The sequence below is a fragment of the Dipodomys merriami genome, unplaced genomic scaffold (genome assembly GCF_024711535.1).
Source record: "Dipodomys merriami isolate MVZ:Mamm:240054 unplaced genomic scaffold, mDipMer1.0.p SCAF_57, whole genome shotgun sequence".
Classification (NCBI taxonomy): Eukaryota; Metazoa; Chordata; class Mammalia; order Rodentia; family Heteromyidae; genus Dipodomys; species Dipodomys merriami.
This window is the reverse complement of record NW_027206146.1, coordinates 4,086,883-4,099,326: the sequence shown is the minus strand read 5'-3', so window position 1 is coordinate 4,099,326 and position 12,444 is coordinate 4,086,883. Positions and strand designations below refer to the sequence as shown.

The 12,444-nt window shown below is 48.9% G+C and overlaps 1 protein-coding gene across 1 annotated transcript; it reads right to left on the bottom strand.

Annotated features, from left to right (window-relative positions):
* Window positions 1-1,231: 1,231 nt before the first annotated feature.
* Siglecl1 (SIGLEC family like 1) lies at window positions 1,232-6,463 on the bottom strand. The gene is given in 4 exon segments (XM_070000388.1): window positions 1,232-1,338; window positions 1,621-1,689; window positions 1,692-1,751; window positions 6,445-6,463. Coding segments are annotated over 4 exon segments (255 nt in total).
* Window positions 6,464-12,444: the final 5,981 nt, after the last annotated feature.

The following is a 12,444-nucleotide window of genomic DNA, read 5'->3' as shown; positions in this document are numbered from 1 at the left end:
GCAAGAATCTTCTAAGGGGATGAGACCCATGGTGAGTGACGTGCTAACCCTGGTACCCCAACTCTACCCATGTCCCCACCACCTCCACCCTCTACAGGATTCCTGGAGGAAGTCCTGGGCTGGGACTAAAAAACCAAGCTCCCCTCACCTGCCCAACCCCCACCCTACCCTTCTCTATGCCCACCTTCTCCTCCTCCTCCCTTTTCTTCCTCCTCCTGTTCTTCATCTCCTCCTTACCCTCCTCCTCATCTCCTTCTTTTCCTTCTCCTTCAGTCTTCTTTCTAGGGGATTGAACCCAGGGCTTCCTACTCACCATAAAAGTGCCCTACCACTTGAACATTGCCCTGTGCTCTTAGCTTTTTTTTTCTGAGACAGTGTCTCATTAACTTTTCCATGGCTGGCCTTGAACTTGCAAACCTCTTGCCTTAGGCTTCCAAGTGTTGGGATTACAGGCATGAGCCACCATACCCAGCACATCTTTCTTTTTTAAAAAAAATGAAGCAGGCAAATAATAGGAAAGATTCAGACAGGATTAATACATTTGATTTAAAGTTACAAATATATAGGGGCTGGGAAGTTGGCTCAGTGGTAGAGTGCTTGCCTTGCATGCATGAGACCCTGGGTGCTGTGGCTCAAGTAGTGGAGTGCTATCCTTGAGCTGAAGAGCTGAAGGACAGCGACCAGGCCCAGAGTTCAAGCCCCATGACTGGTAAAAAAAAAAAAAAAAAAAAAAAAAAAGTTATATACACACACACATACATATGTAGTAGATATGAATTTCATTAAAATAGTATAGAATACACATTTTTAAGCCTAGGTGGAATGTTTATAACAACTAAACAAAAAACTGCCACAAAGCAAATAAGAAAATGGAAGGTTAGGAGCATAGCTTAAGTGGTTGAGCACTTGCCTAGCAAGTGTAAGACTTTTGGTTCAAAAAAACTCAACACCACACACACAAAGAGAAGAAATTTATTTCGTGCAGAGTTACATTTTCTAGTCTTATTAGACTTAAGCTAGAAAGAGCATTATTAGAAATTATTAATATATCTTTAAAACAAAGGTCAAAAATTAATTAGAAATGTTTACACCAAATTATAGAGATCATTTAAATGAACACCTGTGGAATGCAGTTAAGGCTGAATGTAGAGGGAAATGTATAGCCTAAAATGCCAATATAGAGTGACTGACCCTAGAGTCCATTTCAAGGGGGCAGATTTGAACCACAGTACTACCACAAGGAGGACCGGGAGGAAGAGGAGCAAGGTGAATGCAATGCTCCATACATGACGCTGTGGAGCAGCCCTCTCCTGAACACCTTGAAAAGTGAAGTCTTAGCTGCAACCAGACAGTGGTTTTTCTCCTAACACTTCACATCTGAGCTGTAGCATGACTATTTCCTTCTTCCCCAACCCCTGGCCCTCCTTGTTGTTGAGCCAGGCTGGTCACAAGACCTCTGTGACTCGCCAGCTATCAGGAGGATTCTGGATGTGTGGATCCCATTCTGGTTCTTCCCCCTCCCCGCCACCCCGCAGCTGAGTCTTGTGATAATCTCTGGGTCCCTCCTGAGGTGCGTGGTCCAGGGGCTAAGAGTGCTGGAGGTGATATGCAGGGTGTCACCCCTTCTGTCCCTGCCCTTGGTGGTGCCTCCAACCCACCACCGCACCATGGGAGAGGGGACCCCGTGAAGGAGCAGCTGCCCTGCAGGGTCTTCTCCAAGGAGCAAGAGTAGCCGAGCAGCCTCGTGGGGACTGTAGACAGGGGGTTGGGCCTCAGCAGGCACCCTACTCTTTCCCTCCTCTCCCTTCAGTCCTTCTCTGTGTTTATGAGTCACAGAGAGACTGCATAAGTCCCAGAGCTGTGAAACTCCCCTCTCCTCCTCTCTCCTCATATGCCCTGGCCTTGGGCTCAGCTCTTAACTCAGCCCTTCCAAGGGCTAGGGAGGCTCCCCAGGACCCAGTATTTCTTTTTGTCCTTTTTTTCTGGGGAGGGGGTGTCAGTCATGGGGCTTGAACTCTGGGCCTGGGTGCCGTCCCTCAGCTCTTTTGCTCAAGGCGAGTGCTCTACCACTTGAGCCACATCACCACTTCCAGTTTTCTGGTGGTTCATTGGAGATAAGATTCTCATGGACTTTCCTGCCCGGGCTGGCTTTGAACCGTGATCCTCAGATCTCAGCCTCCTGAGTAGCTAGGATGACAGGAATGAGCTACCAGTGCCTAGCTTCCTCTTTCTTTTTTATTAGCATGTACTAATCACACAACAGGGTTTCACTGTGGTATTTATATTTTATATTTTATATATTTTGATCAAGCACATCCCCCCAATTACTCCTTCCTGCTCTTCTCTCCGTTTAAAAACTATTTTTTTTTTTTTGGGTCCGGTCGTGGGGCCTGAACTCTGGGCCTGGGCGCTGTCCCTCAGCTCTTCAGCTCAAGGCTAGCGTTCTACCACTTGAGCCATAGCGCCACTTCCGGCTTTTTTCATTTTGCTTATGTGGTGCTGAGGAATCGAACCCAGGGCCTCAGGCATGCAAGGCAAGCGCTCTACCACTGAGCCACCTTCCCAGCCCTAAAAACTATTTTTAAATCAGGTTTTGATATGTGCACATGAAGGAATTTGCTAATATCTGCACTACCCCCCTCCCCCTCCCCCCCCACCCCACTGAGCCCCATCCCATCTTTCTATTGGATCCACCATTTTCCTCAGACTCAGGACCCTGTCCCCGCCCCCCACTCCAGCCCCCCCACTCCACATCCCCCCCCCCCCCGCACTCATACTCCTGGTCAGGTCATCCAGGGAGAAGCTGGAGGGGCATGGAAGGGTGGGGCCCTACTCCTGGGGCTGCAGGTGAAGTGCAGCTTTGAAGAGGAGTCACAGGAGACAGGGCTGTGTGAAGGTATGGTGGCGTCCACTCAGGTGGGTAGAGAAGCCCTGATGTCTGGGCAGGCTGCGTGGATGGCACAGGTCAGGGCTGTGGCTCTCCAGCCGCCAGCCTCCCTGAGATATCCAGCTCTGGTTCTAGGATCAGATCTGGGGGAGAGAGGGAATGAATCTACACCTTGGGGGTGAGAGGCTTCCATCCAGACTCCACCCCAACAGCCCAGAGATTGTAACTGGGGCTTTTTCTCCCCACAGCTTTCTGTTCTCTGGGGGGAGGGCACAGTCCATTTCACAATGAGCCAACTGAAGAGACCCAGCAGAGCTGAGGATGCCCTGATGTGAACTCTGCATCCGCTTCCCAGCCTCCTCTGTGATTCTCCCTCTACCCGCCTCCTGCTCCACGCCCCAGGGCACTGCTCTCCCTTTGCCATCACTATTTGGATTTTTTTAAAAAAATCAGCCAGCCGGGCCCCAGTGTCATGCGCCTGTCATCCTAGCTAACCCAGGAGGCTGAGATCTGAGGCCAGCCCAGGCGGGAAAAGGTCGTGAGACCCCTATCTCCAATGAACCACCAAAAAGCCAGAAATGGAGCTGTGGCTCAAGTGGTAGAGCACCAATCTTGAAGAGAAATGCTGAAGGGTAGCAGTGCCCAGTCCCTGGGTTCAAGCCCCATAATTGGCACCAAAAATAAATAAACCAATAAATCGACCAACTGTCTCTAATTATATATATTTTTTTGGTGGGGGGGTCCAGTCGTGGGGCCTGAACTCTGGGCCTGGGTGCTGTCCCTCAGCTCTTCAGCTTAAGGCTAGCGCTCTACCACTTGAGCCACAGCGCCACTTCTGGCTTTTTTCTTTTTGCTTATGTGGTGCTGAGGAATTGAACCCAGGGTCTCAGGCATGCAAGGCAAAAGCTCTACCACTGAGCTACCTTCCCAGCCCTCTCGTTATATTATTGTAGAAACTAAAATACTACAGTTTTTATAAAGCCCAGTGCCTGGTAAGGTAAGAACCTTCGTGATTACCAGAGCCCCGTCCGGATTACCCCTTTCCAAGTCAGGTATTGTACTAGACACCTAACACAGGAGACCAGCGTTCTCCCTGGGAGAAGCCTCTTCTGTTGCCCCAGGGCTGCAAGTGCATACGTTATGCTGTTCTTCCTAGGTACACCTTGGATCATAAGGGACAGCGCTCTTCTTGAAGAGTCACTCGAGTCTGACCTCAGCCATGTGGTCTGTGGCTGCCTTGGATTCTCTTGCAGCTGCAGAGACGCTGATACACGCATCAAGGCAAGAGCTGGCCTTTGTGGGCTGCCGGAGGATTTTTCAGGAAATCCAGATGCTCAAGGAATTCCACAGTGCCTTTTCCATTGGCATCTTCTGGACTTCCATCAAAACCAGACACAGGAAAGCTCTGAGGAGGGATTTAAGTTGGAAATGGACATGGCATATGCCAGCTTCCAGGAGCTAACCTCAGAGCCCTTGGGATTTTTTTTTTTTTTTTGGTCGGCTGTGGGTCTTGAACTCTGGGCCTGGGTGCTGTCCCTGAGCTCTTCAGCTCAAGGCGAGCAGTCTACCACTTGAACCACAGCGCCACTTCTGGTTTTCTGAGTGGTTTATTGGAGGTAAGAGTCTCACGAAGTTTCCTGCCTGGGTTGGCTTTGAACCTCAATCCTCAGATCTCAGCCTCCTAAGTAGCTAGGATGACAGGCATGAGCCACCAGCGCCTGGCCTACAATGTTCTTTTAAAGAAGAGTCCTTGAGCCACATCAGGCCCGCTATGCAAACAACATGATGTGTGGCCAAATCCCTGAGAGGCAGCTGTGCTTAATACTGTAACACCCGCATCCTGGTGGGGTCAGTGACTTCCCCAAGGTGCGGAGACTAAAGCAGGTCCTGCCTAGATGTCCAGACCACCTTGCCAGGTGTGGCGGCACACATCTGTAACCCTAGCATTTAGGAGGTAGAACTCCAGGTGGCTGCACAGCAAAACCTTGTCTCAAAAAAAGAAAAAAAAACCACTAACAAAAGAAAACCAAAACCAAACCATCAGCCCTTGGACTCCGGATGTGGTGAGCTTCTTTGTTTGACCATACTGGCGTTGCATCACTCCCGGCTGCTGTTAGAACTGGGCATTGGCTGCATGGCCCCTCCCTGGCCCTAGGAAAAGACAAGTGGAAGCTGTGTTTGCTCTCTCCTCCCCATGACCCCTTCCTCTGCTGAGTTTAATCTGTATGTGTTTGATATCAACAACCATCGCCAAGAGTGTGACAGTTTTATTGCACTTCCAAATGGTCCCATTCAACTGAGCCTGCTGAATGCGTTGTTCTTCTTGTGTTGGTACTAATTATATCTTGTGGCCTTCAACTGTGGTGTGACATTGTTCCTGAGTCTCTGAGAATTGGCTGCAATAACCCCATGTTACAGTGTCACGAGAATGAAAGAGGACTTCGGAGACCCATGGGCCCCTGTAACCATGATCAAAACCTCTGTAACTTGGCTCTTGGCTCCTACTGCACAGATGCCCCCTCCTCCAGGTTCTGTGTGAACATGGACACGATGGGCTGGTGAAGGTGAGCCCCACAGCTCCTGAGGACATATCTACCTAAATTGATGTGAGTCCTTCTACCCAGTGTGCCCTTTCAGAGGTTCCCCAGTGTCCTCGTAGATGCCTGCTTAAGCCATGCCAGAATGGTTTATGGCTATTCCCTAGACATGTGGACAAACTGAGGCTCTGTGAAATTAAGTTCTGGGTCCTCAGGTCAGGGAAGTTGGAGTGATTTCCCCAGGTCCTCACAGCCAGGAACCTGTACACAACTCTGTTCTTAGCCACCATGCTCTCTTCTCTAAGACGTGATATAGCCACATCCACCAGCAGGTGGCGATGGTGGGAAGAGCTGTGGACGAAGTCCTGTTCCTGGGCCCTCAAGTAGATCTAGGCGCCAGAACTTGGGCACCTCGGCTTTGGGTAAGTCACTTACCCTCTCAGAGCCTGTTTGCTCATCTGTGGAAAGGGGGTAGTAAGTGCTGGAGTGGCTTTGAGACAAAATGGACACTTGGCAGGTCCTATGCCCAAAGTATGCATCTAGAAAATGTCTATTGCTTCTATCAATAATGCAATTCTTTTTTTTTTCCCCTTCCTTCCTTCTTTGCTTCCTTCCTTTTTTTGGAGACAGGGTCTCACTATGTAGCCTAGATTAGCCTTGAACTCCCTATCCTTCTGCCTCAGACTCCTGACAGAATATAATTCCATTTTCATCTTCAGCTCTACCCTTCTACTTATGCCCACCTCGGCCCTTCCTTTACTCTTAAGATATCGCCACGTGCCTCTCATTCCACTTACCCAAACACAATAGCGGTCATGCCATGCCTCTTGGCAGGTTCTCATGGACCAGAGAGGCCCAGGATGTGTCCTGCTACTGATTCTGGCGTCAGATCTGCGTGTCCTGAAGGGCAGAATGTGGAAAATATAAGGAAAGCAGCATAAAGGGCAGGGAGTGGTGCAGAAACAACCTCACTGCTTTCCAGGGATCTTTGTCTCCTCAAGCACAATAATGCCTCCTCACCTTGAGAATTAGGAGCCATGAGGACCAGAAGCAGAGGGATTCGGGGATGGAGTCATCCCTGACTGTGAAGCTCTAACATTGGGTCTGCTTTCTTCTCCCTCAGTGCATCTTCATGCTCAGCCCCTTCCTCCTTCAGAGGGAGCCCGGGCTCCCTCAAGTCAATGAGATCATGGAAGCCATGGAAAGTCTGGGGCAGTGGGGGACAGGCTTCATGAGTACAAATGTCCTTCTGGAGGAGGAGGTTGTCATCCAGAGGACTGAGGATGGAGTCTGTGATTTGTTGACTTCATTATGAAAACTGATAGGCATGCAGGGGGTGAATTTAGGGGGTCTGTCTAAGAACTGTGTAAACATTGATGGCTGATCAGATAATTTGAGACTCCATTGCTTTGTACTCCAAGCTCTCATAACATTCTCACCCACATGTGAATCTTTATATAATGCAATAATTCCATTTCTTCTCCCATCCTCTGAGCTTTTCAACGTTTTCTTCCTCCTCTTCCCCCCACCCACCCCCAGTCCTGGGGCCTGAACTGAGGGCCTGGGCACTGTCCCTGAGCTTCTTTTGCTTAAGGCTTAAGGCTAGCACTCTACCACTTGAACTACTGCACCACTTCTGGCCTTTTCTGTTGATGTAGAATCGAACCCAGGGTTTCATGCATACTAGGCAAGCACTACCACTAAGCCACATTCCCAATCCCCTGTTGTTTTTTTAGAGCTTCTTGGTATTTGGTATAACTCCTGGCTCCAGCATGTATTCCAGAATCTGGAATATCTCTGGGCTGCTTTCAATATCAACCTCCTTTCCCTCCTAAATGATCATTTCCTTCCCCCAAGTTTACCTCCTGGCCTTGGGTTCTGAAAGCACCAGGGCGGGTGCTATCTTAGTAGGACACCCTCTGGGAGTCTTGTGCAGGGCATCAGGAGACTTATTGGCTGACTTAGAATGATAGAAATGCTGACTGGAAAAATTCCTCTCTAGAGTGAAGAACTGATGGGACTCAGGTAAGGGCATGATGGCCCAGTGAACCGATGAGTGGGTGGAATGGCCGTGTGGCCCATGATTGAGACCTGGGAAGAGATGTCCACCACCAACACACATGGACCTGGGCTGCAGGCTGTATCGAATCACCACCTCTGACCCAGACAAACTCACTCATTAGTGTAGCTGCTGATTTGCATAATCTTCAGACATTTGTCTTTGTAGACAAACCTGACCAGTTGGCTGTGGGTCCCACCTCCGAGCACCACCAACCTCCAAACAGGGGCAGTGGATCAGGGAGGCCTGGCCACTCTGAGGCCTTCTCTGATGCTTCTGTTCAAACTGAGCTCCTCTCCAGTTACTCCCCCCCCCACCCCCAGTATTCTGCTCCCTACTAATCAACTACACGCCGGCGTGGTATATTTCTTCATGGTCTCCAGGGATAGAGACAGGGCCAATGTTATTGTTTCCTTCACTCTGGCACATGCTGGGTACTCCTATGTCTGTGGACACGTGCGTGTGTATGTGGAGAGGGTAGTGCACTCTGAGATACAAGATGGAGGTCCGAAGTCATTGCAGGATGTGCAACGACTCACAAGTACTGACTCACGGAGGAGGCGGTTCCCCCCCTGCAGTAGGAAACTACCAAAAGGGAGGCCTGTCATCCAGTGAGGGGAATGGTACACAGCCATAGGCCATTAAACGCCAGAATCCTGTTCTTTGAATGCCTGCCATCCAGCTGGGCCCAAAACATGGCAATAATCTCCTAAGTGGGCTCTCTGCCTTCCCTCTTACCTGTCTTTACTAAGTACAACTCTCTCCCTCTCAAAGAGGATGACCTGCATGCATTTGGTCACTCTACTTCCTTGATTCAAACTTTATGATAGCTTATAATCCATCCTTCTATTCATTGATCCATCAACTGTTCTACCCATCCATCCAACCATCCAGTCATCTACCTGGCCAACTATCCTTCCAACCATGCATGTATGCATGCATCAATACAACCACTGATTTGGCAAACATTTTTGTGAGCTTCTTAAAGGGCCGGTGTTACAAATGGAAAACAGACAGGATCCTTGTTCCCTTGGAGCTTATTATCTAAGAGTCAGGGTAAGGTCCTACGAGCCAAAGCTCCGATGCTTTATCTTGGCATTCAAGGTCTATCATGGTGTCTTTTTCCCCACCTGCATCTCTGGGTACCACCATTCACAACTAATGCTCCCCCTCCACCCCCCAGATGGATGCTGTTTGGAGATACTAAAGTTCAAAGGTTGACGGTGAATTGTCTTGTTCAAGACATGCAGTCACTGAGCATTGAAAGTGAGGTTTGATTAAAGTGTGATGTCTCCAAATCCTGGTGTTTGTGTATCTCAGGAAGCAGGCACACAGTAGGCCTCAAACAACTGTTTTGTGGATCTATTTTGTGGTTTCCCATGTAACTTTCTTGCTGGTGACACTATGCCAGTATGTCATGCTTCTTTTGGCCAGCTCAAACAACACACCATAGAACTGACCTTCAAAGGCTCTCCAAGGGCAAGGGCATTCCAGGGAAACCCATATGCAATGGAGAAGCAGTGTGAGGAAGAGGAGGTGGTAGAGAGGGCTTTGAGATCCCAGACTCTGAGGGCTCTGGGGTTTCTGGGATCTCTATGGGTTTTGTAGACTCTTATAACTCTGAGGATGATGGCAAGTTCAGGTGTGGTTTTGTTTCCACAGGATCCAGTTTATCTTGACTTGCCGGGAGTGAGGGTAGAAAGGAAAGGAAGAGGGATTATAGAACAGCTCTAGAGGCAAAGTGTGAATATACTGAGAGAAAGAACACTCCATTGGGTACAGAGTTCAAGAAGCACGGATCAGACTTTGACCCAACCTTTCCTCACAGGCTGGAGCTCTGTCTCCCTCTTCCCTCTCCCCCACCCTCGCTCTTCCCCTGCATCATGGCGTGCAACCAGTGGCCACCAGCAGCCTGGACCCATCCGGGGTGTCTTGGTCTCTCTCCTCTGGGCCACCACAGCACAACCCCCTGGGCACAGACCTCATCCTGTGCTCTCCAAGGTCAATTGCGTCTAGACATCCTACACAATGGTGGAGAATTACTGCACTGCACAGACCTCTCCCTGCAGGGGTCATTGGTATTATTCTGATCCACTGGACTTCAGACACAATGGCCACCTAGCAAGACCTATGTCTCAGATGATGTGAGAGTTAATTTTCCTGGTGCGTCTGGCCTCAAAGGCTTCTTAGAATCTTGGCTTCTTTTTACTTCCAGACTCTTGTGATTCAGCCATTGCAGTGTTTTTCATTGGCTTCATTCTGATGTTTTACTCTTAAGAAAGTTGCTGTAGTCAGTTCTGACGTTCTCCTCCCTGCATCCCTGCCTGGGCTCAGATCTTGACCACGCAATGTGGGTTAGAGTCTGAGCACCCCAGGCAGCATGCTGTGTTAGCTAGTGCCAGTCACCAAACATGCCCAGGAACCAGTCTCTCATGTGTATAATGTCGACATGGCATATTTGTCAAGCAGGAGGTTGGTACTGACAAGCTGAGTCCCAACCCAAGCCTATGCCTCTCTCGTAGCACTGCCTCATGGCTGTCAAATGAGGATGGTGTGGCTGAATGGCTGGAGGCTCCCTGCCTAGCCTGGGTTTACTTTGCATGCTGTCCCTCCTCCATCCATCTCCAAGTGGCCACTAGTGGCTTCTATAGCTCAGTGGTCTCTCTCTGACACATGTCTACCATGTATCAAGACTGGGTACAACTGCCTCCATCACAGCCAGGGCCCTCATATCTGAGCACAGAAAGCCCTTGGTGGATAAATGAGTGTAGACGGGTATGTCCCAAAATAAACTTTTTTTTTTTCTTTTTGGTCAGTCCTGTGGCTTAAACTCAGGGTCTGGACGCTGTCTCTGAGCTCTTTTGCTTAAGGCTAGCACTCTACCACTTTGAGCTACAACTCAACTTCTGGTTTTCTGGTGATTGATTGGAAATAAGAGTCTCATGGACTTTCCTGCTCCAGCTTGCTTTGAACTGTGATCCTCAGATCTCAGCCTCCTGAGTAGCTACAATGACAGGTGTGAGCCATCAGCACCTGGCCAAGGATGAACTCTTGATCCTGTGCACTAAACAATCAGATTTCAGTTGTCCATCCTCTGTGTGGGACAGGCATTCAAAGTTCCTAGTAGCTTTTTTTTTTTCCTTTTCCTCCCAGCTCTCAGTCAGAGGGCCTTACAAGGGAGCATTGCTTCATAAAGTACTAGTAGGCCACTAGATTCAGCCACGTGTTTAAGCAAAACAAGAAGAATCAGACCCTGAAATTCACTCCATCTGTACAAAGACCTTCATTCAGTAATCAAGAATATCTCAGGAACTTCAGCTTGATTTAGGCCTGATTTGTGACTTGGGGGACCAAGGCTGGTCTTTGAAATATCCTGGTAAGAGCTGGCTACATAGCAACTTAGGGACATTTGTTGAGCTGAAAACAGCAGGGCTCCTAAGTTCTCTTTCACAACAGTAAATGCTGTGTGTAGACAATGCCTGAACTGTGTCACACAAGCAGCAGATACAAAGGATGGCTATGTAATTTCATGTCCCTGTCCTAGGCACGCAGGCACTGGTGAGCTTGAAGGAATGACTTGTCTCTGATGGCATGTGATCTCATGACCCCAGAGCATGACTCCTTTGCTGGGGTTAGATGTGATTGGTGCTTTCTGTGTTGCCGCCAATAAGCAAGTGTCACACATTGTTAGGGTGAGGCTATCAGAATGCATGTCTTGAGATTTCTTCATCCTATGGCTGGTACAGGCAGGGTTGTTGTAGGCAAAATGGGGTCCCTCTGCTAAAGAGACAAGTAGAGATGAGAGTCTGGCTTCAGGGGGGAACATGTAGTGCCTACGAGTTTGCTGATTCCAGAAAACCACCATTGACTTATTGCTCTTCATGATTCTCATGACCATTATAGAGATTATGACTCAAGTGCCACTGCTACTGTTTAGGGCGATGGAAACTTAATTTTGAGCAATGGCCAAAACACAATTCATAATCAGGTGACTTCCATTCCACTGTTGTCATGGCAAGGGAAAACCAGTATGTCACATTGCAAGAAAAACTTTTGTTGGTTTACATTATCAGCAATTCTTAGGTATGCCACATTAAAATGTTACTTGTATTAGTGTTAGAGTAGAAACTGAAGGGACATCAGAACATTATTCAGGGTTTCTTTACCTTGGCATTACTAATATTTGGGGCTAAATAACTGGAGGTTAGTCACCATTCCCTGTCCCTGGCTACAAGATGCCTGGCATGGTCTTCCCTTTTTCTACTTTACAACGTTTAAAGTGCTTCCAGAATTGGTAAATGTTCCCTAAAAGTGAAATCACCCTTAGCCTCCACCTTGAGAACTACAGACTCAAGAAGTTTAGGTTGTCTGAAGTGTTTGGATTTAACTATCACCTTACTGCTTCCATTAAAAGAACAACTTAGCTCAGGAAAGACATTTCTAAACAAGCAGTCTTAAGTGAGATGACAACACTTATCCTTTGGTAGAGAACTGACTGTTCTAAACACTTTTCGTGTGTGTGTGTGTGTGAGAACTAGTTTATTTGCGTGAATATTATAGGCTGCAGGTACTCCACTAGATAGAAAGCCCGGAGAGAGGGCTTACCTTACCTGGCTCCATTCATCCAGTGTCCCACCAACCGGGCTTGGCGTGAGGCCCTCCTTCCTGCGCCCTCAAACAGAGCTTAACCCGTGGGACAGTGTCAGTCCGTACCCCTCACCCTCAATCCTCCTTATCTGCGTATCTGTAAACACAGGGAATGCCTCAATTTGGGGCTGGGCCTGAGATTTGGCCTTGGGTGACCTCCAGGGGGGAATGGGCTCCCCAGACTCACCCACCTTCATTCCTGACCTCAGCCTTCAGCGGGGTCGCATGTGGGACTGACCAGTGCTTAACTGCTCACCACGATCCCACCCAGAGACCCAGCACGCGTGGAGACCCGCAGACCGGGCCCCGCATGC